General features: G+C 47.5%; 7 protein-coding genes across 7 annotated transcripts; 3 read left to right on the top strand and 4 right to left on the bottom strand.

The window, feature by feature from the left end:
* Positions 1-354: 354 nt before the first annotated feature.
* On the bottom strand, positions 355-2,939 carry LOC108156621 (glutathione S-transferase D7-like). The gene is made up of 2 exons (XM_017288177.2): positions 2,266-2,939; positions 355-1,099 (listed from the first exon to the last, which is right to left on the bottom strand). Exons 1-2 carry the CDS (start codon positions 2,881-2,883, stop codon positions 437-439), a joined length of 1,281 nt encoding a protein of 426 aa, XP_017143666.1. The 5' UTR covers positions 2,884-2,939; the 3' UTR covers positions 355-436.
* A 3,203-nt stretch (positions 2,940-6,142) lies between these two features.
* Positions 6,143-7,343, top strand: LOC108156619 (glutathione S-transferase 1-1). Its single transcript, XM_017288175.2, has 2 exons — positions 6,143-6,249; positions 6,541-7,343. The coding sequence occupies exon 2, from the start codon at positions 6,547-6,549 to the stop codon at positions 7,174-7,176; it is 630 nt and encodes a 209-aa protein (XP_017143664.1). The 5' UTR covers positions 6,143-6,249; positions 6,541-6,546; the 3' UTR covers positions 7,177-7,343.
* Positions 7,344-7,478: 135 nt separating this feature from the next.
* On the top strand, positions 7,479-8,416 carry LOC108156620 (glutathione S-transferase 1-1-like). Its single transcript, XM_017288176.2, has 2 exons — positions 7,479-7,575; positions 7,691-8,416. The coding sequence occupies exon 2, from the start codon at positions 7,700-7,702 to the stop codon at positions 8,348-8,350; it is 651 nt and encodes a 216-aa protein (XP_017143665.1). The 5' UTR covers positions 7,479-7,575; positions 7,691-7,699; the 3' UTR covers positions 8,351-8,416.
* Positions 8,417-8,875: 459 nt separating this feature from the next.
* On the top strand, positions 8,876-9,891 carry LOC108157651 (glutathione S-transferase 1-1-like). Its single transcript, XM_017289801.2, has 2 exons — positions 8,876-8,975; positions 9,123-9,891. The coding sequence occupies exon 2, from the start codon at positions 9,157-9,159 to the stop codon at positions 9,784-9,786; it is 630 nt and encodes a 209-aa protein (XP_017145290.1). The 5' UTR covers positions 8,876-8,975; positions 9,123-9,156; the 3' UTR covers positions 9,787-9,891.
* Positions 9,868-18,346, bottom strand: LOC108154005 (cadherin-89D). The gene is made up of 12 exons (XM_033390168.1): positions 18,319-18,346; positions 17,375-17,694; positions 16,607-17,316; positions 15,587-16,547; positions 15,349-15,521; positions 12,168-15,290; positions 11,924-11,992; positions 11,582-11,818; positions 10,793-11,101; positions 10,550-10,717; positions 10,258-10,473; positions 9,868-10,195 (listed from the first exon to the last, which is right to left on the bottom strand). The coding sequence occupies exons 1-12, from the start codon at positions 18,344-18,346 to the stop codon at positions 9,880-9,882; spliced, it is 6,630 nt and encodes a 2,209-aa protein (XP_033246059.1). The 3' UTR covers positions 9,868-9,879.
* A 4,584-nt stretch (positions 18,347-22,930) lies between these two features.
* Positions 22,931-24,349, bottom strand: LOC108154006 (putative gustatory receptor 89a). The gene has a single exon (XM_033389942.1). The coding sequence runs from the start codon at positions 24,276-24,278 to the stop codon at positions 23,136-23,138; it is 1,143 nt and encodes a 380-aa protein (XP_033245833.1). The 5' UTR covers positions 24,279-24,349; the 3' UTR covers positions 22,931-23,135.
* Positions 24,350-24,439: 90 nt separating this feature from the next.
* LOC108157734 (caspase-3) lies at positions 24,440-25,678 on the bottom strand. Its single transcript, XM_017289910.2, has 3 exons — positions 25,302-25,678; positions 24,908-25,240; positions 24,440-24,840 (listed from the first exon to the last, which is right to left on the bottom strand). Exons 1-3 carry the CDS (start codon positions 25,630-25,632, stop codon positions 24,578-24,580), a joined length of 927 nt encoding a protein of 308 aa, XP_017145399.1. The 5' UTR covers positions 25,633-25,678; the 3' UTR covers positions 24,440-24,577.
* Positions 25,679-26,623: the final 945 nt, after the last annotated feature.

Genomic DNA, 26,623 nt, shown 5'->3' with positions numbered 1-26,623 from the left:
TAGCCACTCCAAGGTTGAATGACCGAGAGCTGATACTCTGAAACTTTCTTATCAAAATTGTTTAACACAGTAGAGGCAAATATACAATACATTTTATGTGTATGTTTCATGTGTGTCTAATTTAGAAAGATATCTTTTTAAGACTCAAGCTTCTGACACAAACGTTATAGATAAATATATATGTATACTTTATGATATAAAGGATGACGAGATAGGGACTGAGGCCAAGGTGGCTTGGGCAAAAGCAGCAAGACTATCGCCATTCTCATTCTCATTCTCGCTCCTTTTCTGAAAGATACTCAAGAGTCCAAACGGATTCTTTATCCATATTCTCCCAGAGGTTCAATTGAAAAATACGGTTATTAGATAACTACAAGCAGTAGTTAATTTATTTATTAAATACGAACACAATACTAACTAACAATTACAGTTTTTCTTAGGCCTTCTTTGGCTGAAGTAATTCTTTCATAATTTGGAGGCCTGGCGAGGTCTCATCCCAGCCGGGGGTCACCTTCTTTGCGTTTGCGTACCACTTATCCACATTCGGATACTTCTTCAAGTCGAAGTCCACCACTTCGATCGTGGAGATGGTAGCCAGAATAGAAATGTCCGCAATGGTTAGCTGGCTTCCAGCCACGTATTCCTGACCCTCCAGGAAGGTGTTGAGTAACTCAAATCCATTTTCGATCTTCTTCCACGCCTCAGGGGGCCCAAACTTTCCAGTTTTAAAGGCCGGGTAGTAGTAGCTGGAAATGGCGTCATAAAGGGTGGCCAAATCGAAGAACAGACGCTGGTTCACTACAGCACGCTTTTGAGGATCCTTGGGGTAGAGGGAGTCATCCTTGCCGTACTTCTCAGCCAGATAAATGAGAATGGCACGCGATTCCCAAAGGACGAATCCGTTGTCTACGAGGGTGGGAACGGTGTGCTGTGGATTGATTTTCACGAAGTCCGGCTTCAAGTGGTCCCCCTCAAAGACATTCACGACGACTTTCTTGTTGAACTCCACGCCGACAGCTTTGGCTGTCATGATAACAGCTCGACTGGCACCGGGGCTCGGCATGTAGTAGAGATCCATACTAGGAATCGCGATTGTACGGTTTTACTCGAGAGAGAAAGAAATTCAACTGAATTTGGGCTGTCAAAGCAAATCCCTTTTATACCAAATTGTATTGATCTTATAACATATGTATATGTTTACTTGTTTAAGATTGCGGTGTACATTTGTATATCATTTATGATTGAAAACGTTGTATTTATGGCCATTAGCAACAAACATACATACATAGCTTTGCGATGGTATTTTTTTATAATCTTGCCTAGCTGTGAACTCTTGAGAAAGATCTATTATTAATAATCCCATAATGGAATTACATTAGTTAACTGGCTAAAATGTTTCTTCTACACATACAAGAACATTTTTAAGGATTTAAGGACAAATGTTCAGACTTTTCAATCTTGACAACTGAAAACCACTTTGCATCTTAAGACCAATCACTACTGTACCAGTTTGTCCTACAGTTATGTTATCAAAGTCCATTCCAATACATTGGCATAAAGTTAGAACGAGAATTTTCTTCATGCTAAATTGTTGTCTGTGTTCTTTTCTTTATGTCCTTTTCAGAACAATCGAAAATGTTAGCACATATTCTAGCACCATTGGGTACGTACTTCATTTTTGTATTTATTTTGTATTCAGAAATGACCCGGAATTCCGGAAAATGAGGAACACTTTGCACACTCTTTGTCGTGCAATGTTAGCGCCGTCTGGAGGAGGAGAGACAAACTGACTAAGTATCGGGTGTAAATGTAGAGTTGCGGCCGTAGCAACAACTCACAATCTTCCCCCTCGTTTGCCATTACGATTGATGGCGATAGCCTACTATCAAATTTTTCCAATCAGTAACTTTGTAAACATTTTTCCAATCGCACAATTTATCTTTTTCTGATCGCGTTCCACTCGAACGATGAGTCTTCAAGTGTGTTTGATGTTTTGGGTCAGTTCCAGCGTATGGTAATTAGCCTCCAAAGTTGTTGTGAAAATAATCAAAATCCATATCGTAAAAAGCCATCTTCCATGAAAAGACCAGAGCCCACTTTACAATGACCCAAATATAAACCAATAATGCATGTAGGTATGTACATGAGAACTTAGGTATTTTTTAATATAATAATTATAATATAATATAATATAATAAAATATATAAAATAATTATCATAGAATTAATTTTAGTTTTCCTTTGCCTTGGCCTTCATGTCCTCGATCATCTTCTTCAGTTGCTGGAGACCCTCCCAGTTCTCCTCCCAGCCGGGAGTCACCTTCTGGGCATTTGCGTACCACTTGGCCACATTCGGGTACTTCTTCAAATCGAATTCAGCTATATCGAATGTGGAGACAGTCGACAGGATGGCAATGTCAGCCACGGTTAGCTGGCTGCCAGCCACGTAAGTCTGTCCCTCCAGGAAGGTGTTGAGGAATTCAAAGGAGGTTTCTACCTTCTTCCATGCCTCAGCGTCGCCGGGCTGTCCAGTGCGGAAAATTGGGTAGTAGTACTTGGCAAAGGCGTCATACAGGGTGCTCAAATCGAAATAGAGACGCTGGTTCACCACAGCACGTTTTTGGGGGTCCTTGGGGTAGAGAGAGTCATCCTTGCCGTACTTCTCCACCAGGTAGGTGGCGATGGCACGCGACTCCCAAATGGCGAATCCGTTGTCCACCAGAGTGGGAATGGTGTGCTGGGGGTTGATCTTAATGAATTCGGGAGTAAGTTGCTCTCCCGCCATGGTGTTCAAGAGCTTCTTGTTCAACTCCACTCCCAGGGCCTTGGCCGTCATGATGACAGTACGGCAACCACTTCCACCGGGCAAATAATAGAAATCCATGTTGAGAAATGCGATTGTTAGCTGTGTTGCTCGCTGGAGAGGAAAAAGTATACTGACTTGGGACAGGCAGAACCATCTATATATATAGTACAATATTACTGATTTCATTTGTTTGATATTGTATGTATGTAAAAGTAACCGATGTTTGTATGGAAAAGTGCTTATCATGGTGAGCATGAATTATTGTTTGGTTTTTTCGGGGAAAGCTTTTGGGGCATAACAAACACACAAAAATGGGTATGTTTGTCTCCTAGGGAATTTGTTTTCGGGACTATATACTTTTTATCCATGTATCCCCACAAGGATTAATTATCTATTGTCTATTAATTACTGTAGGAATACCATAAAGACCTTATCTATGCCCTAGTAGAGCTAATTCTAAGTAATTACGAAGATCAAACAGTAAAGCACCGTTGCAAACAAGAGAAGAATCTCCATCAAGTGGATTTAATGATATTCCTCTCCCTATGTTAATATACTCCGAACTTGTCTTATCTAAAGCTTTTTAAGCTTCCATCGTTTCTCTTCCAAAGATGAATTCTCTTTATTTCTGTATCTCTTTCAGAAGTGAGACTCTTTAGTTTAGGTTTGTTTCTTTCCATTCCTTTCCTTTTTTGTTTGGGGAACCAGAGGGGGACCTGTGACGCATACCCATTCGAATGCTGTCCAACTGGTTCTCTTGGTCTGCTGTGACCTTTCTCTACATTTTACGCTACAATTTTGGCCGGCTCTTTCTTGAATTAACCAAAAACCAGTTATTGGCGAACTTCCATTGTTTATGTTTTTTTATTTCCCATGATTCAGTGTATTTCCAAATTCTATGCAAATGAGTAAGTTCTAGGGGTTTTACCTTCTATACCATATACCTACATACATATATGTGAGAACATAAATACATATACTCGTAGCATACTGGGTATATAGTAGGTGTACACACGAGTACCTTTTTCGATTTCACAACTAAGAGTCGGATGTTTCTGGAACATTATTAAGAGTATTTTGTTTGTCGCACTCAATCGCCGAGTGACGTGTCTGTCCCCCACGAACTAGTAGGCTCTTTCATGTTTTGTTATTGAATTTTTTTGGCTGGTCATGCTGATGGCTGATTTTCCTGATAAGAGGGATAGCTGTGGACATAGCAGGCGCCCACCCACCCCCTACGAGTTATCGGGGAATGGTCTAGAGGTGTACAAAATGTTATGAAATCCGAAGTATATGTACCCTATTAATTGACAAAAAAGATTATAATTTGTTTAAAGAAAACTTATCATTGCACGTAGCATTGATTTCATGGAAGTAGGTGATAAGTAGGAACATCCTGAATATATCATTAATGTGGCCACCAACCCATTGCCTAATTATAGTAACCTCTACAGGAGTAGAGCAGATATTGGGATGGTTTATCTAAGGAACACTTTATTTTATCTAAATGTAATCATGTACTACAGCTGCGGACAAGCTAAGGTCGTCAAAGCACTATACGTTGAGGAATGAAATAAAGAGAACATCTTCGTTATTCTGTTGTGGCCATTAATATATTAACATGATAATTATAGACCAATGGTCGCTATTGTTCACTAATTTGAAGTTCGCATGTCCTTTGGGTATAAAAATGACTAACCGGCCCAGTTCTTTAGACTTTCCGGCTGAGTAACAATCGATAAGAAACTACGTATTCGGAATGACTTTTAATTCCGACTACCCAATGTGGGTTACTAACTAAATCAATGAGTCACACTCGATACAATACCAAGGTTGCAGTTTGGCTAAACTTTGGGTATTTAAGCATGATTTATTTATGCGGCCCCCATACATACAGATATATGTACAAACGGATTTTTGCTTGGAAAAGTACAGTAGGCACAGCAAAAGTATCACACCACTTTACTTGGGAATTTCTGCCAACTGTTGCTGTGGCGGCTGTCAGATACGAGTGTAGTGTTTGCCAGCCGGCCGGCATATGGGCTCTTATCGCGTTTGTTGTTTGCCTCGGGTTTCGTCTTTCTCCGCTTTTGTTTTTCACATATTGTGCACTCGATAAATGTGTTTATTTTTAAGTGAAATTCGCATTTGTTGCTCGATTACCATAGAACTTCGGTTCGGATCTACACAGAACACAGATGTTTGCTAAAAAAAATGTGCCCCAACAACTGAATAATAATAAATGAGCGAGACAAAAAAAAAACAACAACACGAAATGGAATTTTAAGAGAAGAGAGACGCGAAAAAAAGAGCAATAGCAACGTTCCGCTGGGGAATCATTAGAAAGTTGCAGCTTTCTGTGGCAGCTGCAGGCCAGACCAGAGGAGGCAGCCACGCCTACATGCACAGGCACCTTGTATATCAAGCGCTTTTTATTCACTCTGCTAGCATTACACATTCATCCAATAAATGTATGTCTGTGCATGGGTGTGTATGGGTGTATATAAGAGCACTACATAGCAGACACGAAAAACAACTCGCGGCTGTTTCTCTTTACAGTGCACTATGGTCCGAACGACCACTTTTGTTGGTCAAAACTTAATTTTTAAAAGTTAAAACTAAAACTTGGTTTTGATCACTCTGCATTAGAAAAAGAGTGACCATTCGCAAAATCAGCTGTGCAACTGTTTTTATCGTAAAGTGCCATATTAATAACCATTTTAAATCTCTCAAAAATTAAAAAACGCCAAGACCTGATTAAATTTTTTTGATGAATCTTAATCAGTCGGGTTTTTACTACCTGGTTTGAGTTTTGAACTGTATCTAGTAGTTGTGATGTCTTCGTAATTAAAGGTTAAAGTGAGGCCTTCAACATGTGCCAACTTGTAATAAAAACTAATTTTTGAAAAGGTGTACAAAGTGAGTCCTACCTAGGCCCACCCTGAAACCTTTTGTGTGTCGTAGATTAATAAATTCTTTTTGAAATGTATATAGCAAGGATCTCAGCAATAATTTACGGAAACCTTTAAACAATTTTATTTTTATTTAAATCAAAATTTTTTTGATGCGTGCAACGCTGTTTTTTTAAATAAAATATGCTTAATACTTTTTTTTCACTATAACTAATAATTTAAATATGCATTAATAAAAAAAGGGCGGTGCCACACCCATTTTTTTTCTTAACTCCAATTCTTATTATCCAATACAAAAAACTAAATAAAAAAATCTTGTTCCGTTCGGGAGTTATTAATTTTGGCCAACAAAAGTGGTCGTTCGTACCATAGTGCAGTGACGTGACTCCCCCCGACCGACCAGCCACTGGGTCGCTGGTTTGCCGGCTTGCTCTCGGAGGCTATAAAAGCCCACTGCCACTCCGTCGTCTGCTCATAAGTTTTTCAAATTTGGTACAGTGTGCTTCGCGAGATTTCCAACAAACAAACAACTGTAAGTTTCCATCCTCTCCCCCTGTGTGTGTGTGTTTTAGTGTGGCAAAAAATAAGGAACAGTGTATAAAAGAAATATGAAAAAGTACCCAAACGAAGGAAACGTAGGAGCTAGCTATTTATGACATCATCATGGGAGTAATTTATCAAGTGAATTTTTATAATCGCCGACCAATTAATGTCTGCCTTTGTCTGAGAACTGAAATTATAGAGCGTGTCTACTGTAATTGATGAATATCTTTGCTGTTCTGTTCTATTCTGACCTGTTCTGTTCTGTGTGATTTCTCTTCAGTACAAAATGGCTGATTTTTACTACTTGCCCGGCTCCTCGCCCTGCCGCTCTGTGATCATGACCGCCAAAGCCGTCGGCGTTGAGCTGAACAAGAAGCTGCTCAATCTGCAGGCCGGAGAGCATCTGAAGCCCGAGTTCGTGAAGATCAACCCCCAGCACACAATCCCCACTCTGGTGGACAACGGTTTCGCCCTGTGGGAGTCGCGCGCCATTCAAGTCTATCTGGTGGAGAAGTACGGCAAAACCGATTCTCTGTACCCCAAGTGCCCCAAGAAGCGCGCCGTGATCAACCAGCGTCTGTACTTCGATATGGGAACGCTGTACCAGAGCTTCGCCAACTACTACTATCCCCAGGTGTTCGCCAAGGCGCCCGCTGATCCCGAGGCATTCAAGAAGATCGAGACTGCCTTCGAGTTCCTGAACACCTTCCTGGAGGGTCAGGAGTATGCTGCCGGCGACTCCCTCACCGTCGCCGACATTGCTCTGGTGGCCACTGTGTCCACCTTCGAGGTGGCCAAATTCGACATCAAGAAGTACGCCAACGTGAACAAGTGGTACGAGAACGCCAAGAAGGTCACCCCCGGCTGGGAGGAGAACTGGGCCGGCTGCCTGGAGTTCAAGAAATACTTTGATTAAGTTAGCACCTGCCTGATATTCGAGTTTTTTTATACACATAAATATATTTGATCTAATATTTATTCACGTTACAAAACAATTCCAAATTGGCGTGTATCCATTTGCAAATTGCAATAATTTATTCACATTAAATGAGTGTTCATTTTTTTGAATGCAAAACAACAAAACAATGAAAAACTATTGAGAACTGCATTTTATTGTGGGTTTTTTGTGGGTGAAGAGCAATTGAATTCTCTTAGGGCTTTCTGTGCATTTCATTTCTCTCTCTTAAATTGTAAAAGGGCTCTTTTTCATCTGCTCATAAAAGCTCAAGCATTGCCGGCTGTTCTACAGTTTGATTTGCGAGATAGAGCCAACAGGAAATCGCCAATAAAGAAGAATAGCAAACGCGTGCAAAAAGTAAAGTGGAAAAAGCAAAACATCAAAATTCTTTTCCATAGTTCCCCTTGAAAGAATATTCCGAAATCGTATAATATTTGCTTGGCTAATGCTCTGACATTGTACATTCTTATAGACCTTCATAATGGACTTTTACTACATGCTGTACTCGGCACCCTGCCGTTCCATTCTCATGACGGCCAAGGCATTGGGTTTGGAGCTGAACAAAAAGAAGGTTGACCTGGATGCTGGCGATCATCTGAAACCGGAATTCGTGAAGATCAATCCTCAGCACACGATTCCAACTCTAGTGGATGGTGACTTTGCGGTGTGGGAGTCGAGGGCCATACTCGTTTACCTGGCAGAGAAGTACGGGAAGGACGATTCGCTGTACCCCAAGGATCCCCAGCAAAAGGCTGTGGTCAATCAACGCCTATTCTTCGATTTGGGTACGCTCTATCAGAGCTATGTGTACTACTACTATCCGCAATTGTTTGAGGATGTTCAGAAGCCGGCAGATCCCGAAAACTTCAAGAAGATCGATGCGGCCTTTGAGCTGTTCAATACCCTACTGGAGGGGCAGCTGTATGCCGCATTGAACAAGCTGACCCTCGCTGATTTTGCTCTCCTGGCCACCGTCTCCACCTTCGAGATCTCGGAATATGACTTCAGAAAGTTCCCGAATGTGGTCAGATGGTATGAGAATGCGAAGAAGGTTATTCCCGGATGGGAGGAGAACTGGGAGGGCTGTTTGTACTACAAGAAATTGTATTTGACTGAAATCTTAAAAAAGTAATGCATTTAAATTGAGCTATTAATAAAGAGTACCCACACATGTGTGTTGCTACTTTGCGAGTACTAAGTCATTGACTTCTCTTCTCGAATGTGATAAGCGCGATTGAAGCTCTTTTATGAAATTGCGAAAGGTACACAACCTCAAACAATTTTAATGGGGCATACTGCCGATAAGATAGTGCTACGTATGAAATGGTATAATGTAAGTAGAGAAGATTCCCAGATAACGAAGAAGGCCACACAAATAATTAACGTCAAACGGTATTGGGAAAAAAACACTTGACAACATTTCAGTGTTTAGGCATGTTTTATGGCGGTGATATGGAGATAATTCGTTTTTCCAAATACCAGTACTTTTAAAGTTATTTTTTCCTTTAATATTTGATCTCTCGCTGCGTGCCCTCCGTCTTGGTCAAACCGGTTTAATCGCCCAACGAAATATTAGTCAATTATCACCTCAACCTAATTGAACCATCAGCGAAAAATTATTATTATTTTTTTTTGGTTATCTTCTTTGTGTTTGCCTATAAAACATAGCTTAACCGTAGAGCGATATTCAGTTTTTGGACGTGGCTCGACGTTAATAGAGCTCCCGAATACACAACAATAGTACATAGCAATATCTCGTAAGTTCGATGGGAGGGGGGTTTTTGTCTTTGTATATTTTTTGCATGCTCATCATGGGGTGTTATGTCATCGAATTCGCAGTGTACTTTCGGCACAAAAGAAAGTGATTAACTATTCGTATTTTTGTGATTTGCTTATTTGCACAGAGCTTCCTCCGCCTCTGCCTATCACCTCCCAAACATGGATTTCTACTACAGACCCGGATCTGCCCCCTGCCGATCTGTTCTTATGACAGCCAAGGCCATTGGCTTGGAATTCGATAAGAAAATCATCATCAACACCCGTGCCGGGGATCAGTTCAAGCCGGAATACCTGAAGATCAATCCACAGCACACGATTCCGACGTTGGATGACAATGGTTTCTCGTTGTGGGAGTCTCGTGCCATTATGGTGTATCTCGTGGAGAAGTACGGCAAGGATGACAAGCTCTTTCCCAAGGACGTTCAGAAACAGGCCCTGATCAACCAGCGTCTGTACTTCGATATGGGCACCCTCTACAAGAGCTTTGCCGACTACTACTACCCGCAGATCTTCCAGAAACAGGCGCCCAACGCAGAGCTCTACAAGAAAATCGAATCGGCCTTCGAGATCTTCAATACGTTGCTCGAGGGACAGACCTATGCAGCTGGGGACTACAGCGTAGCTGATATTGCCCTCTTGGCAACGGTGTCCACCTTCGATGTGGCCGGCTTTGACTACAAGCGTTATGCCAATGTGGCCAAATGGTACGAGCACGCCAAGGAGGTTACGCCCGGCTGGGTCATCAATTGGACTGGATGCCTGGAGTTCCGCAAATACTTCGACAACTGATCGTTCATTCGTTTTATTGCACTTGGTTCTTATGAATAGACATCTAGGCTAAGCTTAAAGTAGACTAAAGATTGCACTTGGTTTACGTATCAACTAGAACAAAGAATTCGATTTGCTAAACTCGAGGGGTCGTTGGAAGGACTGCTCCAGGTTGTGCAGCCGCTGCTCCAGATCGTTCATCGAGTTGCGCAGCGCATGACCCCGAGGACGAAGCGAGATCTGCGGCGAGCTCTGCATCAGGTCATCCTTGACGCCGGAGAACGAGTGTCGCACACAGGAGCGCTTCTCGAAACGGGTATTCTGATAGTGGGGATGCTGATGGTGGTGCTGGCGGTGCTCACAGCTCCCGTTGCGGCAGTTGTGCGCCACCAGCGGTTCATCGGTCTTCAGGGAATCCTCGTAGGTGTCACTACAAAAGCGACTTGATCGATCAAATGATCCTGAGGCAATTTGGCATAACCTACGACTAACCTGCTGTCCGTGTTGGGCTGCTGTTGCTGCTGTCGCAGCTCTAGGTGGGCCTTGGCATGTCTGGGACAGAGTACTTCTGGATTGGTGATGCGCTTCGAGCCGCTGTGCTGGAAGGAGTCCGGCGAGGTCTCGTACAGCTCGCGGCTGCTCAGGAACTCCACACCCGAGTCCTGTCCCGTCGAGTGCAGCGAGAACAGCGAGGTCTCATAGTTGTTTCTGCATGTACACATATGAGAGGAGAATGGTTATGGGTTGAGGTGATTTCCAACTATGGTACGGAGTGTCCACTCACAGATTGTTCACTGGCTGACAGGAATTGTATTTGAGCACAAATGGTGTGCTGCCTGTGCCTGCCCCAACGTTGGCATCTGTGCCAGCGGCTGCTGCTGCCGCCGCCGCCGCCGCCTTGGCAATGGACTTGGGCAGCGGCACATCAATGTACTCGCGCTGTCGCTGCTGTCTGAGGATGAGGATAGATGGTGGATTCGAACATAGAATGGGAAACCCGTTCGGGCTCTCATTGCCATTCACTTACTCGTTCAGGTACTGATGATGCTGCTGCTGCGTGGCCAGAGCCTGTTGCTGGTGATGATGATGCAACTGTTGCTCCAGTTTCTCCGTTGCCGTGGCCGTCGACTGGGTCTGGGCCGAGGAGCAGACCGACTCGGGCATGAAGGCGCTCGTTGGCCGCTGGCTCCCGGCGCTGCCCTTGCTGCAGCGCTGTGTGTGCCGCTGCGGGCGCTGGCGACGCTGTTTCTGGCCACGGGAGGAGGCCCCGATGCCGGCTATGGTGTATGTGAGGCCAGCATCCGAGGCAGCAAAGTCGCGCTGGGACCAGAGACGGCTGCAAGCACACATAAGAAGAGACGTTTCAGAGAAATGGCTTTCCATTTGAGTTGCAGTTGTCACCACATCATCTTCTTCTGCTTCATCTAATTGCCCCATGTTGCAGCTTTGGTTGTTGCCATTTGATGTGTTGTGTTTGTTGTTTTTTACCGTTATAATTTAATCGGATAGGAGAGGCCTAAGCGAAGCCGGTTTCCTTCGAGAACCGAGAGCCCCATTAGGAAAATGCTGCTGTATCAGAGCATTATCATCAGCGCCAGCAGCAACAGAGGAACAACAACAACAGCAACAACAACAACCAAAGCACATGAAATTGCAATCCTCTTAAGATTTATTGTATTATACGGTCTTAAGCTTAAGCTACTCCTACATATACTATGGCTAACATCAGATGCATCTATGGGCTACTAAAGAGCAGTCTTTCACTCGGTTGCAGTTGCAGTTGCACTTGTAGTGCCTTAGCCCCTTCATTCTTTACCGTTTCTGGCGCACGCACAGGTAGCAGCAGGCGGAAAAAAGTGCCCCCAGGCTGATCAGAACCAGTAGCAATACGGTCACGAATTCCAGTCCTCCCATGAAGCTGGATGCTGAGGCGTGGGTGGGTCGCGCCGCCTGTCCGAACTCCGCCAATTCGATTATGCGCGGCATGGACTTGCTTCCATCGACTTTCTGCTGCTGGAGCTGCAGTGCATCCAGCTGGAGCCCCGCCAAAGAGCTGCAACAATACAGAAGATCATTTGTAAGCGTAGACATAAGTGGGTCAAGTGGGTCAAGTGGGAGCTGGGAGTAGGGAATGGTAATAGGAGAAGCGAAGACTTACTCCTGTAGCTGTTCCATTTCCATAATGGAATTCGTTTGGGGATCAACGGCATATATATAGGCATTGGTGCTGTTAAAGAAACAGTTAGGTAGAGCATCGATTATCATCATATGAAAGGCTGACAAAACGGGTTACATTTGGGAACTAAGAGGAATTTGTAGAGCGGTATATTTACGAGCTCTTTTCTTGGTAATTAATACGACTATATTCTAATCTTTCTACATGGATTTTCTGTACTACTTACGCTGGTTCCAGTGCATTCGAGTGGGGCTCTAGAAGTCTCACACGCACATCCCTGCCAATTGCGGAGCTTAGCGCCTCCATTAGACCCTCAATGCGACGCTCCACCTCCACGGGTTTGCCGGCCACCACCAGACGCACCTGCTTGGACTCATCGATGATGTAGACAAAGACGTTGACAATGCCGCTGCGTCCATCGTCGGCGCCCATGCGATCGGTGGCCTTCACATCGAAGCCATAGAGGTGCTCATCGTGGGGCAGATCTCCCAGCAGGCGTATATTGCCGGTCGTCTCATCGATGCCAAAGAGACGCGTGGGCTCATTCAGCAGACGATAGCGTATCTCGGAATTAAGACCCTCATCTGCATCTGTGGCTAGTACTCGAGTCACTGGATAACCAAAGCTGGCGCTTTGAGGCAGGACCGCCACGATCGGCTGTCCATTGCCACGGAAACGGGGCGCATTGTCGTTCTCATCGGATATGTGGACCAGGATGCGACACTCGTTGGGCGACAGGCCTTCGATCCTTTCGTCCACCACCGGGTAGGATACGCGGGCGAAATTGCGCGCCTCCCTGCTGAGGCGATCGGCCCGGATGCGCAATTGATAGCGGGATATGTGCTCCCTGTCGAAGGGCTTCAGGGCGTAGAGGAGCATGTTCTTGGCATCGTACTCGAACGGTGGATGGGCATCTGTCTCGTCCAGGCCCTCTTCCAGCCACAGCGACCAGCGGTAGTTCTCCGGATTGAGTCCCGCACTGAGATTCAGACGCATTACCTCAATAGGCGCCTCATTGTTCTCGGCCAGCTTCACTTCGTAGTAGGCGTGCTGGAAGATGGTAACATTGGCCGGCGGCTCGGGCTTGGGCGTGGACTTTGGTGGATCAGTGACGGCCTGACCCTGCAGATTGACAATCACCACGGCGGTGGCGGATAGGGAGGGACTGCCCACGTCCGAGGCAATTACGGACACATTCAGATGCTCATAGTCGTTGTAGCCGTTGATCCGGGAGACTGTGGTGATGGTGCCATCGCGGGAGTCGATCTGGAAGAGTGGCGCCTGCAGTTCCTGGTGCCGGATGGAGTAGAGCACCAACCCATTGCCATTGCCCACATTATCCTTGTCGATGGCCGTCATTTGTCTCACAAAAGTCCCCGGCTGAGTGCTGCGGTCCAGGTACGCCTTGTAAACGGGCAGCATGAGGGTCCTGTCCGCCACATTCGGCCAGTACTTGACGGCCTTGGTCTGGTCATCGTAGCCAATGAACTCGGGCCGATTGTCGTTGATGTCCAGGACGTTTACCTCCACGTCCACACTGCTGGACATCCTCTGGAGCACCGTGGGTGCATTGTCGGTGGCTATCACCTGGAAGCTGTACTTGTCGTGCAGCTCCCGATCCAGCTGTCCGCTGATCTTCAGCACTCCGGAGGCGGGCTTGATGGTAAACGGCAGCGTCAGGTCGCTCAGGGTGTACGTGATGTTGGCATTCTCGCCATAGTCCATGTCAATGGCCGTCAATTGGCCCAGGACACTGTCCTTGTACTCGCCCTCGGCGGTGTCGAAGCTGTACCAGGACTTCCTGAATGTCGGCGCATGATTGTTCACGTCCATGACGGTGAAGCGAAGGCAAGTGGTGTCCTTGAGGCCGTCTATGTCCGTGACACTCAGATTCAGCCAGATTTCAATGTTGGCCGCCAGCGGAAAGTTCACCGACAGCTCCCCGCTCAGCTTGTCCATCGTGAAGTGGCGCACACCCTGCACCTTCAGCAGCGGCATGCCCGGAGAGCGCTCCACCTGCTCCCCCTGGAGCTCGTAGTGCAGCTGCGAATTCTTGCCAAAGTCCTCGTCACTGGCACTCAGCTGCAACAATTTCGCCCCAATGGGCGTGTCCTCGTAGATGGCAAAGAGGGGACACTTGGTGGGCAGGGCCCGGACCATGCGACGACGCGACTTGGCTCGACCCACAACACCGACTGCCACAGCCCTCTCCCGATCCATGTGGAGACGCGGGGAGCCCGGAATGTGATAGGGCGGCGGGGCCAGCATCATTGCCGCGGTGGCCTGGGGCGCTGCCATGCCGCTGGAGCTCTCCACAAAGTAAATCTCCATGTCCGTGGTGTACTCGCGTATCTCCAGGCGCGAGTCCTTGAACACAGAAATGCGCTCAAAGATGGGGGCATTGTCGTTGACATCCGCCACGAGGATGGTCAAGTGGGCATAGCCCGACAGGCCCCCGCTGTCGGCGGCAATCAGCTTCAGATTGTACAGCTGCTGCTTCTCCCTGTCCAGGCCGCGCTTGCCCGTGTAGCTGATGCGGAAGTAGGGGCCGCTGCTAAGCTTGAAGTTCGACTGCATGAAGGTGGTGTGCAGCTCCTGGTACTTGAACTCGTCGTTCCACTGATCCGTCAGATTGAATATGTTAAAGGCGCCCGTTGTGGGCGGCATCTTGTGCTGACTGGCGTTCCCAGCAGCCCCCGAGAAGCTCCCGTTCACATACTCAATGCTGAACTCCTCACTGTAGTCGCCCTGCAGCTGCACCCGAAACTCGGCATTGACGCCCTCGTCCGCATCCTGGATGTGGATGGCATGGTTCATGGACAGCTCCGTGCCCGCCGCACAGTTCTCGTTGATCAGGCCCACATAGGTGAGGGCATTGAACTTGGGGGCATTGTCGTTGACATCGTCCACTTTGATATTGACTTGATAAATCCCAGCACCGCTGACCAGACCCGTGCTGTACTCGACAATCACAGTCAGCTCATAGCTGGCCTGCTGCTCCCGATCGAGTCCGATCAGGGTGAGCAGTGTGCCATCCTCCGTGATGGATATCTTGTTCACCACCTCCTGCTGATTGGCGATGATGTACCGCAGCTTCACGTTGGAGTCTCCCACCAGGCGTCGCGGCAGGCGGCGCTTCGACTTGGAGCTGCGACTGCGGTTGCGGCTCCGGAAACGGCTGCCCATCGTGATATTACGGCTACCACTAGCCACATCCGAGGGCAGCTCACGGAAGCTGCCCAGCTCGTTATTGACCAGATTGATGCCGTTCTTGTACAGCAACTGGCCGATGATGCCTCCCACGACATTCTCCTCCACATGGAAGTTGATCACATTCATATTGATCTCCCTGAAAGCAAAAGGATAACGTCTGGATGGATGCCGAAAGGATTGTCGCCTCTACTCACTCTATAACAGGTCGCAGGGGCACCTTCTGCTCGGGCTTGTTGACAATGTGTATCGTCAGGTTGGTGATGAGCACTCCCTCATCGCTGAGCTCGGACTGGGATGGAGCGGCTACTGTGGTGAGCGGTGAAGAGCTGCGTGACATGACCAGCGGCTTCGTGGAGTTCGCAAAGAGCTGTATGGAGATACATCCGTACAATATAGAAGGGCTGTAAACGATGCAAAATGCAATCGACTTACATAGTTGGCCACCGCCTCAAAGTTGTAGACTTTTCGCTTAAACTCCGACAGCTCTCGGATGACTGTGATTATGCCCGATCGCTCCTCGATGGCAAAGGGCACACCCTCCGAATAGGTGTGTAGGAGATCGTACATTATCTCATCCTCGCCGTCGTAGATCAGAGAGGTTCGCACCTGACCCACTGAGGTGCCCAGTGGGGTGCTGGCTCCCACCCAGAACTCGTACGGTGCTCCCACAAAGTCAATGGCCTGATCATCGATCGTGGCGTAGACTTCAATCGTGATGACGGCCAAAGAAAAACGACGCTCCGAGGGATTGGTGGGCTGATCGCTGGCCTCCACAAACACCGCAATGCGTCCGCGTCTGAGGGGTCCGCCCACAAAGATGGTGCCGTTTTTGTTGTCCAGCCGGAAGGGGATATAGCCACTGCCCTTGGGGCGCTGCAGTTCGTACAGCAGATGGCCGTTGGGTCCATCGTCCGGATCTTTAGCCGCCACCTGTCCGATCACATAGCCCGTGGGTGCAGTTATGGGCACCTTAAATTCGTACAGATTTCCGTGCTCGAACTTGGGCGTGTTGTCGTTCGTGTCCAGCAGTGTGATCTCCACGTGCACTCGACTGGGACCTGGCTTCTTGAGGTGCTTGTCATCCAGGTATGACGGATTGCGTTCCAGGGCCTCCACATTCAATTGGATTGATCTGCGCTGCTCGCGATCGAGCAATCGATCATCTCGGACAGTGATCCAGCCCGTTCGCGAGTCAATGCGGAAGGCACCCGTCGTCTCCTTGGTCTCGACGAGATTGTACAGAAACTCCGAGTTCTCGCCCTGATCCCGATCGATGGCATTGACTTGCAGCACACTGAAGCCCGTTGGCAGGTTCTCCACAATCGAAATGTTGTAGAAATCGGCCTCGAACTCGGGCACATTGTCATTCAGATCGAGGACTTCCACTTCGATGCTGTGAAACGAAATCAATCATCTCTGGGTACCAAATCTCGAAGGGTTTCTTCTACTCACCGAGCCAGTGCCTTCTTCAAGGGGTTGTCCTTCTGTCGAGCCTCCAGCTGCAGGACAAATGTGTTGCCCGGCAAACTCTCCTCCTCCAGATCAATCTCCTTCTGCAGGTACATGACCCCGTTGTGGGGATTCACACGAAACAGCTGCCGTTCATTTCCCGATATAATCTCATAGACGAGGGTGGCATTCAGCGAGTCCTGATCGAAGGCCATTATCGGTGGGGCAAAGTACAGGGGAATACGTATCGGGACGCCAGTCATGGGAAAGAACTCGTTGATCTTCGTGCGATAGACGCCCTCAGTGAACTTGGGCGGCAAGTCGTCCACATCGCGGACATTGATCGTGATGGTGGTGTTGGCCTGGTTGGCGGGCGTGCCCCGATCCCAGGCGAATATTGGCAGCTTGAACTGCCTGATGCCGTTGTCAAAGTCCAGCTCCCGCTTCAGGATGAGCAGCGGTCGATGTGGGCTCTTGAGGGCAAAGTACGGACTGCCATCGGCGGAGAGTTGTTCCGGCACCGTGGACATGCTGAAGTGAACCTCGGAATTTGGGGTATTGGGCTTGTCCCGATCGAAGGCCTGCACCCCCTCAAAGACGATGCTCTCCACGGAGGTGTTCTCGTCCACATCCACCACATAGGGCACGTTGAGAAACTCTGGTGCATTGTCGTTCACGTCTTCGATGTAAACGGTGATTGAGAGGTAGCTTCCCTGGAATATGACAATGCACTTTGAGCATGGATCCTACCTTGCGGGATGGTTAACCTACCTCCTCTAGTTTGTCCTGTTTGCCAGCGCAGAGGATGCGGAACTTGAGCAGATTCCTGGGCACATCCCGATCCACCAAACGCTCCAGGGAACGGGCCAGGCTAATCACCAGTGTGGTGGCATTGTATTCGGTCAGATTGAAGTACTTGTGATCCCCACTGGCATCGGCGCCCTTGAGGGCCGCCGTGGCTCGGGGATAGGCCTGCACGCGGAGTATCTCCTTGCCCACCTGGGCATCTTCGCGCAATCTGATGAAGCGGACACCTTCGCTTTCCGCCGCCACACCGTCGACCGTGTGAAAGGCACAGCTGCCGGAGGTCGCTAAAGTGGAGCAAAAGCGAATCCGTCAGAAGATTAGAGATTACCATACCAAGCCATGCTATGCATTTGTGGAAAAAAAAGTAAAACTAACAACAACATTGACAAATTGTCGCTGTCGCTGTTGTTGTTGTTGTTGTTTTTGTTTATTTGGGCATGCAAATTTTCCCGCTGAGAACCAAAAACGGAACAACAATTGGGAAATCGCCCATAACGGTGCGACGTGCAACGTGCGAAGCGAATCTTGTGGCTACCACCAGGCGGGCCACCAGGGGCTTGGAAGAACTGGCGCCAAACCGAAAAACTTTCTACGTTTGTCGCGTGGCCCATTCCGCTGCGATTTTCATGTGCAGTTGCAACACTTTTCCACATGCATTCAACTGTCTCCGTGTCTCCCTGTCGGTGGGGCTGTTGGGGCCTGCAATCAGCAAACGATGGCAGGCAGCTCTTGCAAATTATTTTTCTGCTGCTGCTGCTGCTGCCGCCGTTCCCACCCTCATGACATAATTAAGCCTTTTTTGTTCACTTTGGGCCCCAAAGGCATCCCAACCAAATGCGTACCAAGTGACAAGAAGACACCATCCACATCGTCTGGGGCTGGGCTACCTGTCTGCCTGACTTACTGACTGACTGACTCTGCCTGGCTTGCTGACATTTCTCTGCTTTATTTTTCTTTCTTTTTTTTTTCGGAAGATCTCCTACGGTGGAAAATTATCATTGTTGGCTGCAGTTGCAGATGCAGTGAAATCTCCAGTCGAGCATCTTCTTCATCCAAAGACGTTGTCGCTGTCGCAGTCTATGTCTATATCTCTGGCCCCTTGTCGCTGGTAGGCATTGCTTGTTTATTGTTTTATTTGCGGCTTGGTCTTATTACATTTTTTGTTGCCTACTTGTTATTGTTGCAGTTGTAATTTGAGTTCGCAATTTCTATTATTTACTTGCAGTTTCTGGCTCAGTTCGGTGAGAACGGCTTGCGATGGCTAGAGGGTTTTCCCCTGGATACTAAGACACGATATGAAGCTTTGATTCCGCCATTGCTCCATCAAGCAGAATCGGCATACAGACGCAGATATCATTATTATTATTAGAATATTCATTTTGAGTGTGGGTACAGGCAAGGGGATACTAATTTGCAATGTAATTGGATCAACACTTCTATAAGAAAAGCAGTTCGATCAACAGATCAATTTTCCATAAGAATGGCTAGACGCATATGTATCTCAATTCAGATCTGAACAAAAGAGTCAAATGTTGATAAAATATCAAATATTTAGGACCTATTCAATCATGTAAAAGGACCAAATAATAAGTGTTTCTTGTATCTGACCGAAATGGATTTAAGGAATCATTAAATTTGAAAAATTTGACTTTAATAATTTATAAATATATATCCTAACCGATTTTCAAAATATATAATGGATATTTGAGACCTTAACTGCAAACGTTTCAGATTTAAGTCGGATAATATGTATATTCCGGATGGAGTATTTATAGATAAACGTATCTCATATTTAGATCAATTTTATTCTATGATATGTACGTATCCGATTACTCCTTTGTCGTATCCATGCGTTCGTTTCCCCATTCGGAATGCAAATGTTTCCCAATCATACGATTATTATGCCGCTCCACTCGGAATGCACTAAACACTTTCAAGATTGAATACTTTATGTAGCGGTTCTTCAACTCATTTCCCACAACATAAATGTCATACTCATTGTTCTCATAAAACAGAAATTATATGTAATTCATATGCACTATTCTTCACATTGGTGCTCTGAACACTTTAGCACTTGTTGGCTGTTGTTATTGTTGTTGTTGTTGTTGTTGGTGGTTGGTTGTTGGCCTACGAGAACAATTAACTTCATTCAAGTTTAGCCATCATCTGGCGCACAAAGCGCTCGTTTGCTGCCATTAAAGTCAAGCGGTCACTTCAAGTAACACAAAAGAATTAAGTTTTAATTAGAACATTGCCACACTCGCACTGGCACTCTCACACACTTGGGTTCCCAAGTTGGTTCTTGAGTTCAAGTCGGTCGTCGGGCGGTCACACCCAGATTTAAAGGCAAGGTGGCATCGCCCGGTGGCGATGGCCAGGAGCAGGTTGCTGAAATGGGTCAACGGGTCTTCCCTGAATGGTCAGGATGGCTACGCCGAATGTGGGTCAGCTGTCCATCCGTCCGTCCGTCTGTTGCATAAACAAATTAGCAGGTTGCCACATTGAGATAGTTGACTCAATACAAATCGATTTCCTGGCAATTTGTTGGCTGGCTTTTGAGGAAAAGCTGTCGCAGCAGCATTTAAATTTGAAATTTGGGTTATTTAACGGTTTCGGCTCGGGTTCGGCAGCAGCCGCACAAACGACCGTGCCACAACGAGATAAACGGGTTGATGGGGGGGCAAAACGAAAGACTTGGGCGACAAACTGCGATCGCAGGCCTGGGCCACTAAATTGTCCAGCCTCGTTCGATTGACGCGTATACACATTAGTACTGGATATTGAGACACAGACACAGAAACACACACACACACAGTTGCTGCAACAGAGATTTACGAACATATCACGTCAGCTAATATGGCTATAACGGCTATAACTTGCCTTGCACTTGTCCCGCTTTTGCAGCCTGGCCCAAAACAAAAAGCCAAGACAGAAGCCAAATGGCACAGAAACTCGCACAGGCAGGTGGGTGGTAGGTCAAGTGGAAGGCCATATCTGGGCCTTAGCTATGGTTATCCTTGGTAGTGTTTTCTTCTGCTGCACACTTTATAGTTCGGACTCGATCCGCACTCTCACATCGCGAACACAACCGAAAACCGACCGACAACGCAAACACCACACGACCAACTGAAGCGATCTTCACCACTGCAAGACCCACTCGGTGGCCGGGACTGTGTGGAGAGTGGGGACTGCGATGAGACTAGTTTTTCACACAGTCGAGAAAACAAGAAAAGCCATGACAAGTGGCAGACGGGGCGGAAAAGCCTGGAGAAGAGTGGGGGAGGCAGAGCAGCAAGTGGCTGCCAGTAGTAGTATCCTTGGCTCTATATACGGGCCAGCCCATAAGCATTGGCTCTACTCAGATTAGCAGAAACCGTTGCGGTCTTGCGCTGCGTTCGTTGCGTGTTGCAAAGACAAAAGGCAGGCAGGCAACGAAAGCGAGAAAGATAGAGAGCAACAAGGAAGGAAGGTGTCCGACAGCAATAGCAAAAGCCACTCGTAAAGTATAAACAACAAAAGTTATTAACATAAAGCATAAACATGCAGCCCCGGCCAGGGCAGGCCCTAGGCTGTCGATGATGGCCCCAAACCCAGACCCAGAGCCGGAGCCAGAGACAGAGACAGAGACAGAGCTGTTGATGACTTGATGCGCCACAGCGCTGTGGAAAGCAGCAACAAGTCAAACCATCAAACACAATACAAATCACTGAATACTGAATACGGAATACGGAATCGGATGGACGGACAAAGCCAGACAGCCCAACAAAGAAGCGATAAGCTGGTGGATCCAATCAAATCGTAAGACGGTGGTAAGGGAAGCCCATGCCCAGGCCCATGCCCAGGCTGCTCTGTTGCAGTTGCAATAAAGCCAGAGTCTTAACGGTTCTTGGCTCAGCTGGAGATGAATGCACGATCGAAACAGAACAGAAACACAAGGGAGCCCGAAGTAAAAGCGATGAAGAAAATCTGAAAGAAAGGCAAAGGCATAACTTCAAAACTTTACATAACACCTGAGTGGAGACGGCAGACGATGCGGCAACTGACCGACCGACGGCTCGAATCAACCTACGCAAATGCTAAGGGGAACAGACAAGGGTAAGGGGAAGGGAAAGGGGCAAGCATAAGGTACGGTAAGACGATCCGAACCGATGGAGTCAGCGGCTTGGAAAATTGGCGCGTGCGAATGCTACTACTTGTTGGGGTTGGCTTGTGGTTTGCTGCCGCTGCTGTTGCATGGGCAGAATCAATGCTAATCATCGAGGGCTGGCCAAGAAGTTTGTGGCCAGATGTGTGCCAGCAGGTGAAAGCAGGAAGAGCTCTGCCCCGTAAGACGATATGCAAAAAAATCAAACAGCTCGAGTGTCAGATTACTCATTGGCTTCGACATGAGGCAAACAGCGATTTGTCTATGCATCGATGGGCATCGCTTCGAATATGTTTCAAAATCCTACAGATCAATTACTACCAATGAAAAGTGCACAATTCGATCAACATCACATGTGCATATCCATATTTGCAATTGATTTTTATTTATTGCACTCAAATCTTGAAGTTTGTGGCTAAGTTTTTCAATTTGATGTTTGTTTGACTGCAAATCCATTCCATTTCCAACTAGTTTGGGGGATTTCGTGGCCCGCGGACTTTCGCTTCCAGTTTATGCAATGGAATGGCCGGGTGACAAAAACGTTTCACCAAATCGAATCAAAATTCACGAATGCGACGAACTCGCAACCGAAAACCATCAAATATTGTATGTATTGAGTGGATGGAGTTTGATCATATTTCTGGGAGTGCACTTACGTATGTGGATAGTTATGGGATCGCTTTGAATTTGAGGGCCCCTTCTTCCCGAATCATCAATTTGTACTGCGATCGAATAACATTTACCAGATTTACGGGGTTTTTCGTCATCCTCATTTGGATATGGAACTCTGTATAGTAAGTAGATTTGAGGATATGGTCATGCCCTATGGTCCCACAGCAGGCCCCTGTGGTATCATATTGCTTCAAGGATATGGCCAATTTGGTCAAGCCCTTTACTGCCTCCTCAAATGGCGAAAATCTCTGGCATTCACAAAAGCCCTGGATGGTTATGGTTGGTTCCCTGGATGGTTCCTCTAGCTCTAAGGCGTTACACAAGGAGGACAGACATTCATATCTGTAGCTGTCTATGGTTCTAACGACCCTATTAATGCTGATCAAGAATATTCTTTATATATACTTTATTGCGACGCATCTATCTATGTTTATTTAAATTGTTTAAAAACAGTTTGTTTTTTAATTTAAACCTTTTTTGAGCGCATCTAATTCAGAGCTAGTTCAGAATATCGCTCGCGAATGTTCCTAGAAGAATGTTGCGAATTTCGTAAATGCAAAGACGTTGCCAAGACAGATGCTGCGAATTAAGTAAGTGTCGCGCTGCAACATAGCTGGTGCTACAACCATTTAGCAAATGCATTCACCACACAACGGTCTGACAACTCTATATAAAACCGCAATTATTTGAACATATGGATTTTGTGGACTATGTGGAATGTGTATTTGAAAACCGCCAAAATTTAGAGCAAACAAATAATTTGAACATAAATTAATCTATTTATTCCGTGTTGTATGTATTTCGGGTACTAAGACATTATTTTGAGTGCAGATATTCAGTAGATTCATGCAGATTCGAGTTTGAGTACATAATATATCACGTGTGCTGCAGCTAAAGAAATTGCTTGATTCAGTTATCATCCGCATGCTGCATGTTCTCCAGACTGAACTGCAAAATAATGACAATAAAGTTCATGGCATACGAGACCAGGAAAAGCCAGAAAGCATGATCCAAGGTGAATAGACCCAAAACGGAGAACTTCAGGCTGTCCAAGGGTGCGAACAGGGGAAACGGTGTCCACGCCATGGCCTGCAAAGAGAGGGAGGGAGAATTAAAGACTTTCCCCCACCGTCTACCACCCACCTCATGATGGGTTAATTCTGGCGGGAGATAACCAAATTCCAGGCATCGCTGACGCAGACGACCGTGCCGCACCTGGCAGAGATGGGCTGCCAAGATGAGAGCATACAGCTGGATGGTGACAATCAGACAGTAGTTGGAGATGGTCAGCGGTACGCCGTGCTGCGAGACAAAGTACGACATGTAGGCGTACATGTTGGCCAGAATGTTGACGAAGTAGCCGATGACCAGCAGAAAGATGCCCAACTGAAAGAGATCCACAAAGTTCGCGGAGAGGCGGAGCCAGCCGCGCTCGCGTTTCAGGAGCCGAGCCAGAGCCGGCGACTCCTGCTCCAGGTGGTCCAGGCTGGCCAGGAGCAGCAGCATGCCACCGAATATCCCATTTGCATAGACGCTGCTCACGTGCTGCACATACAGCTGGATCCCGTAGGCCAGGAGCTGGGTCCAGGGCAGACGACTTCCCGCCCCCTGCAGGAAGGGGACATTGCAGAGGAGTTCGTACAGCGAGAGCAGGAGCTTGGACCACAGCAGCAGCGTTGAGCCCCAACCCAGCTTCCGTTTCCGATGGAGTTGCGCCAGGCCGTTCAGCAGCCTGGCCAATCCCCGACGATGCCAGAGGTGGGCGCCCAACAGGGCCAGCGAGATGAAAACATCGCCCGTCATGGCGGCCAGGGCAATGTTCTTGAAGATCATCGAGTGCCGCACATTGGTGGCATCGTACATGGCCGCGCTCTTCCACAGCATCAGGGGGGCCAGCCCAATAAGGAGGAGCCATCGCAGGACACCGCTCAGGGTCAGCAGGCGGCGGCAACGGGCTCCTCTGCTCCGGCTGTAGCTGAAGGGCGCCAGCGCCAACAGCTGCCAGAGCCAGAGGAGCAGGCAGAGTCCGCAAACGTGCGGCAGTCGTGACATGTTCCGGGCAACTAAGGACCCTAAGGGACTCTCTAATGCAGGGCAAGGCTGCCTTTCGGCGAAACCTTTCTATCTGCTGGAAATCAATCGTAGCCACGACACGCTCGTTATCATCGCTCCCAGGGGCACTAAGCCAGTTCCTGATAAGTGCGATCGATAGCTACTCAGACATGTGTATATATTTATAAACAAATTGCAAACATTGTTACTTTTTACTTTGTGGAAGGTTTGTGTTTGCTGTTCGGCTCCCGCCCTCCGTCGGGATCTGAGTCAGCTCCGTGCTGGCGGTGATTTCGTGCTCAGGTCTTTGGCTTCACACGCAATTGGAAAGTTTTGGTGAGTGTGGACATAAAGTTGGGCATTTCCTTCATTTGGTTGAGGGCCTCGTTCTTCGTATTCGACTGGTACTCGTAGGCCACCTTCCTGTTGACGGCGGTCAGCAGGCGCAGCAGATCGACGCCGTCGGGTTGGCCAGCCTCGTTAAAGGCGGCCATGTCCAGGACTCGGCACAGACTCTGAATAAACCACGAGCCATCGTCCACATTGCGAAATGAGAAAAATTCTAAAAGAAATAAACAGAAATCAGACGGGTTGTATGATGGGGAATGGGGGAACTCCCAGGAACTCACTGTCGAAGGTGGAGTAAAAGACGAGCATGTCCGCCGTGCTGGGTATGGCATACGTAATCGGTTGGACCGGCGCCGCTTCGGCGGGGGCCAGAGATCTGGTCATCACCGCGAAGGAGGTGAACTCCACTGCCTTCTCCAGATTCTCGCCACGGCAGGCCTGTATGAAGAAGAGCTTCGGCTTGTTCTTCAGGGTCTTGCAGTTGTCGCCCAGGAAGGGGTTCCACAGCCGCTCCACCGGATAGGACATGTCCTTGGCATAGACCTTGCCCTCAGTGCCATGGGACATGACAACGAGAACGAAGCAATCATTATCGCTATGATCCTCGCGTGCCACTAAAAGTTACAGACGAAGACGTTAGCTCTGATCCTTCAGAGTGGCTTGCAGAGTACTCACCCTCTTTGAGCATATCGTTGATATCGGAGAAGGTCAGATCGTTGTAGGTCCTCACATCGAAGCCAAAGGTCTGCAGGGTGTGCTGCATGTCATCGCGATCCCGTTCGGTGCCCACGCGCTGCTTCTGCCCCTTGACGTCCTTGTGATTGAGTATCACCGCGATGCCGGCGCGTTGACAGTTCTCGTAGGTGTCATCGACGGTGGGCCTGGAGATGATGATGCGCTTCAGATCCGCCTCCGATGTGGGCGTCTTGGCGATCTGTGTGGCATCCGCTTTGTCTTTCTTGTGCTTGTTCTTCTGGCCGAAGAGCGAAAAGTCCGTGTCGTCCATTTCTGTGTCTACGCTGGGGCAATGGCAGCCTGTGACTAAGCGCCGATTAGGTTCTAACTTCTAAAAAGCTCCCTCTCCAGTTAATTTCCCTTATCTAATCAATGCAACCGCCGTCGCCCTCGCGGACGCCGTCTTGTTATCGGAAAGGCAGTCCCGCACTCTCGCACTCTCCGAACTTCGAGGTGTTTTTCGTGGGCCTTCTCTTCTTTGTGAATTTTGAATGTTGATTAGCCTGCTCCAGGGGAAGTTATGTTCATTGCCGGCAATTGGCAGCAAATAAAATTGGTTTTCCATTGCACGAGACAATTTGATTTGAATGACGAGCCAGTCACGCCCACGCACAGCAACATGGGGGAGAAAAGTCGGAAAATGGAAATTGGCAACATCCGCCAAAGTGTCATCCCCGTCGTCGGTCGCCTGTTGGCTGGAGCTTAATGTGTTTTCAATAATTTTCAGATGCGCAAAATGTCAAAGTCGGAGGGCGCCAAACTTTGCCACGAAATTCAAATATTTCACGCACACAAAGTAACGGAAACCGGAAATGAGTATGGCACCCCGAAAAGTGGCAAGCAAGAAGGGAGCTTGTTGTGGCGTGTATACCGTGTACCGTGTGTACCGTGAGTTGAGTGGAGTTGAGTGTACTCCAAGAAAGCGCTCAAGAGAGCAAATGAATTGGAAGTTCGATAACACAACAATAAAACTTTGCTACCACTAGATACAAATAGGGTTGTAGGCCTGGGCTGAGTATTGTTAGATCACTTCCTCATACTTGGATTTTGCAATATACCCGGCAAATATATACCTGATTTCTGCACAAATTATAAAATTGAAAACAGAACTCTAAGACCCTTCCCAGGATTTTGGATTCCTATCGATAGAGTGGATATACCTGAAGATACAGCGACACAAATTGAAGTTTTTTTAACATTCCTGTTCTATTCTTTCAGTTAACTTTACCTCTTTCTTCCACCGTTTTCTATTTATACATCTT

This window comes from Drosophila miranda, chromosome 2, assembly GCF_003369915.1.
Source record: "Drosophila miranda strain MSH22 chromosome 2, D.miranda_PacBio2.1, whole genome shotgun sequence".
Lineage (NCBI taxonomy): Eukaryota > Metazoa > Arthropoda > Insecta > Diptera > Drosophilidae > Drosophila > Drosophila miranda.
Note: the sequence above shows the minus strand (reverse complement) of the source record. Positions and strands in the feature narration are given on the sequence as shown.

Bases quoted from the DNA above. Each gene is read 5' to 3' on its own strand.
- LOC108156621 (XM_017288177.2), bottom strand. From the start codon at position 2,883: ATGGATTTCTATTATTTGCCCGGTGGAAGTGGTTGCCGTACTGTCATC. The intron at 1,100-2,265 runs ATCGAGGACATG...CTCGAGTAAAAC, and splicing joins TCCAGCAACTGAAGAAGATG to CGTACAATCGCGATTCCTAG.
- LOC108154005 (XM_033390168.1), bottom strand. From the start codon at position 18,346: ATGTCAGCAAGCCAGGCAGAGTCAGTCA. The intron at 17,317-17,374 runs GTAGGTTAACCA...GTCATATTCCAG, and splicing joins AACAGGACAAACTAGAGGAG to GGAAGCTACCTCTCAATCAC. The intron at 10,718-10,792 runs GTAAGTGAATGG...CCTCATCCTCAG, and splicing joins CATCATCAGTACCTGAACGA to ACAGCAGCGACAGCGCGAGT.
- LOC108156619 (XM_017288175.2), top strand. From the start codon at position 6,547: ATGGCTGATTTTTACTACTTGCCCGGCTCCTCGCCCTGCCGCTCTGTG.
- LOC108157734 (XM_017289910.2), bottom strand. From the start codon at position 25,632: ATGGACGACACGGACTTTTCGCTCTTCGGCCAGAAGAACAAGCACAAG. The intron at 25,241-25,301 runs GTGAGTACTCTG...TGTAACTTTTAG, and splicing joins CAACGATATGCTCAAAGAGG to TGGCACGCGAGGATCATAGC. The intron at 24,841-24,907 runs GTGAGTTCCTGG...TATTTCTTTTAG, and splicing joins CTTTTACTCCACCTTCGACA to AATTTTTCTCATTTCGCAAT.
- LOC108157651 (XM_017289801.2), top strand. From the start codon at position 9,157: ATGGATTTCTACTACAGACCCGGATCTGCCCCCTGCCGATCTGTTCTT.
- LOC108154006 (XM_033389942.1), bottom strand. From the start codon at position 24,278: ATGTCACGACTGCCGCACGTTTGCGGACTCTGCCTGCTCCTCTGGCTC.
- LOC108156620 (XM_017288176.2), top strand. From the start codon at position 7,700: ATGGACTTTTACTACATGCTGTACTCGGCACCCTGCCGTTCCATTCTC.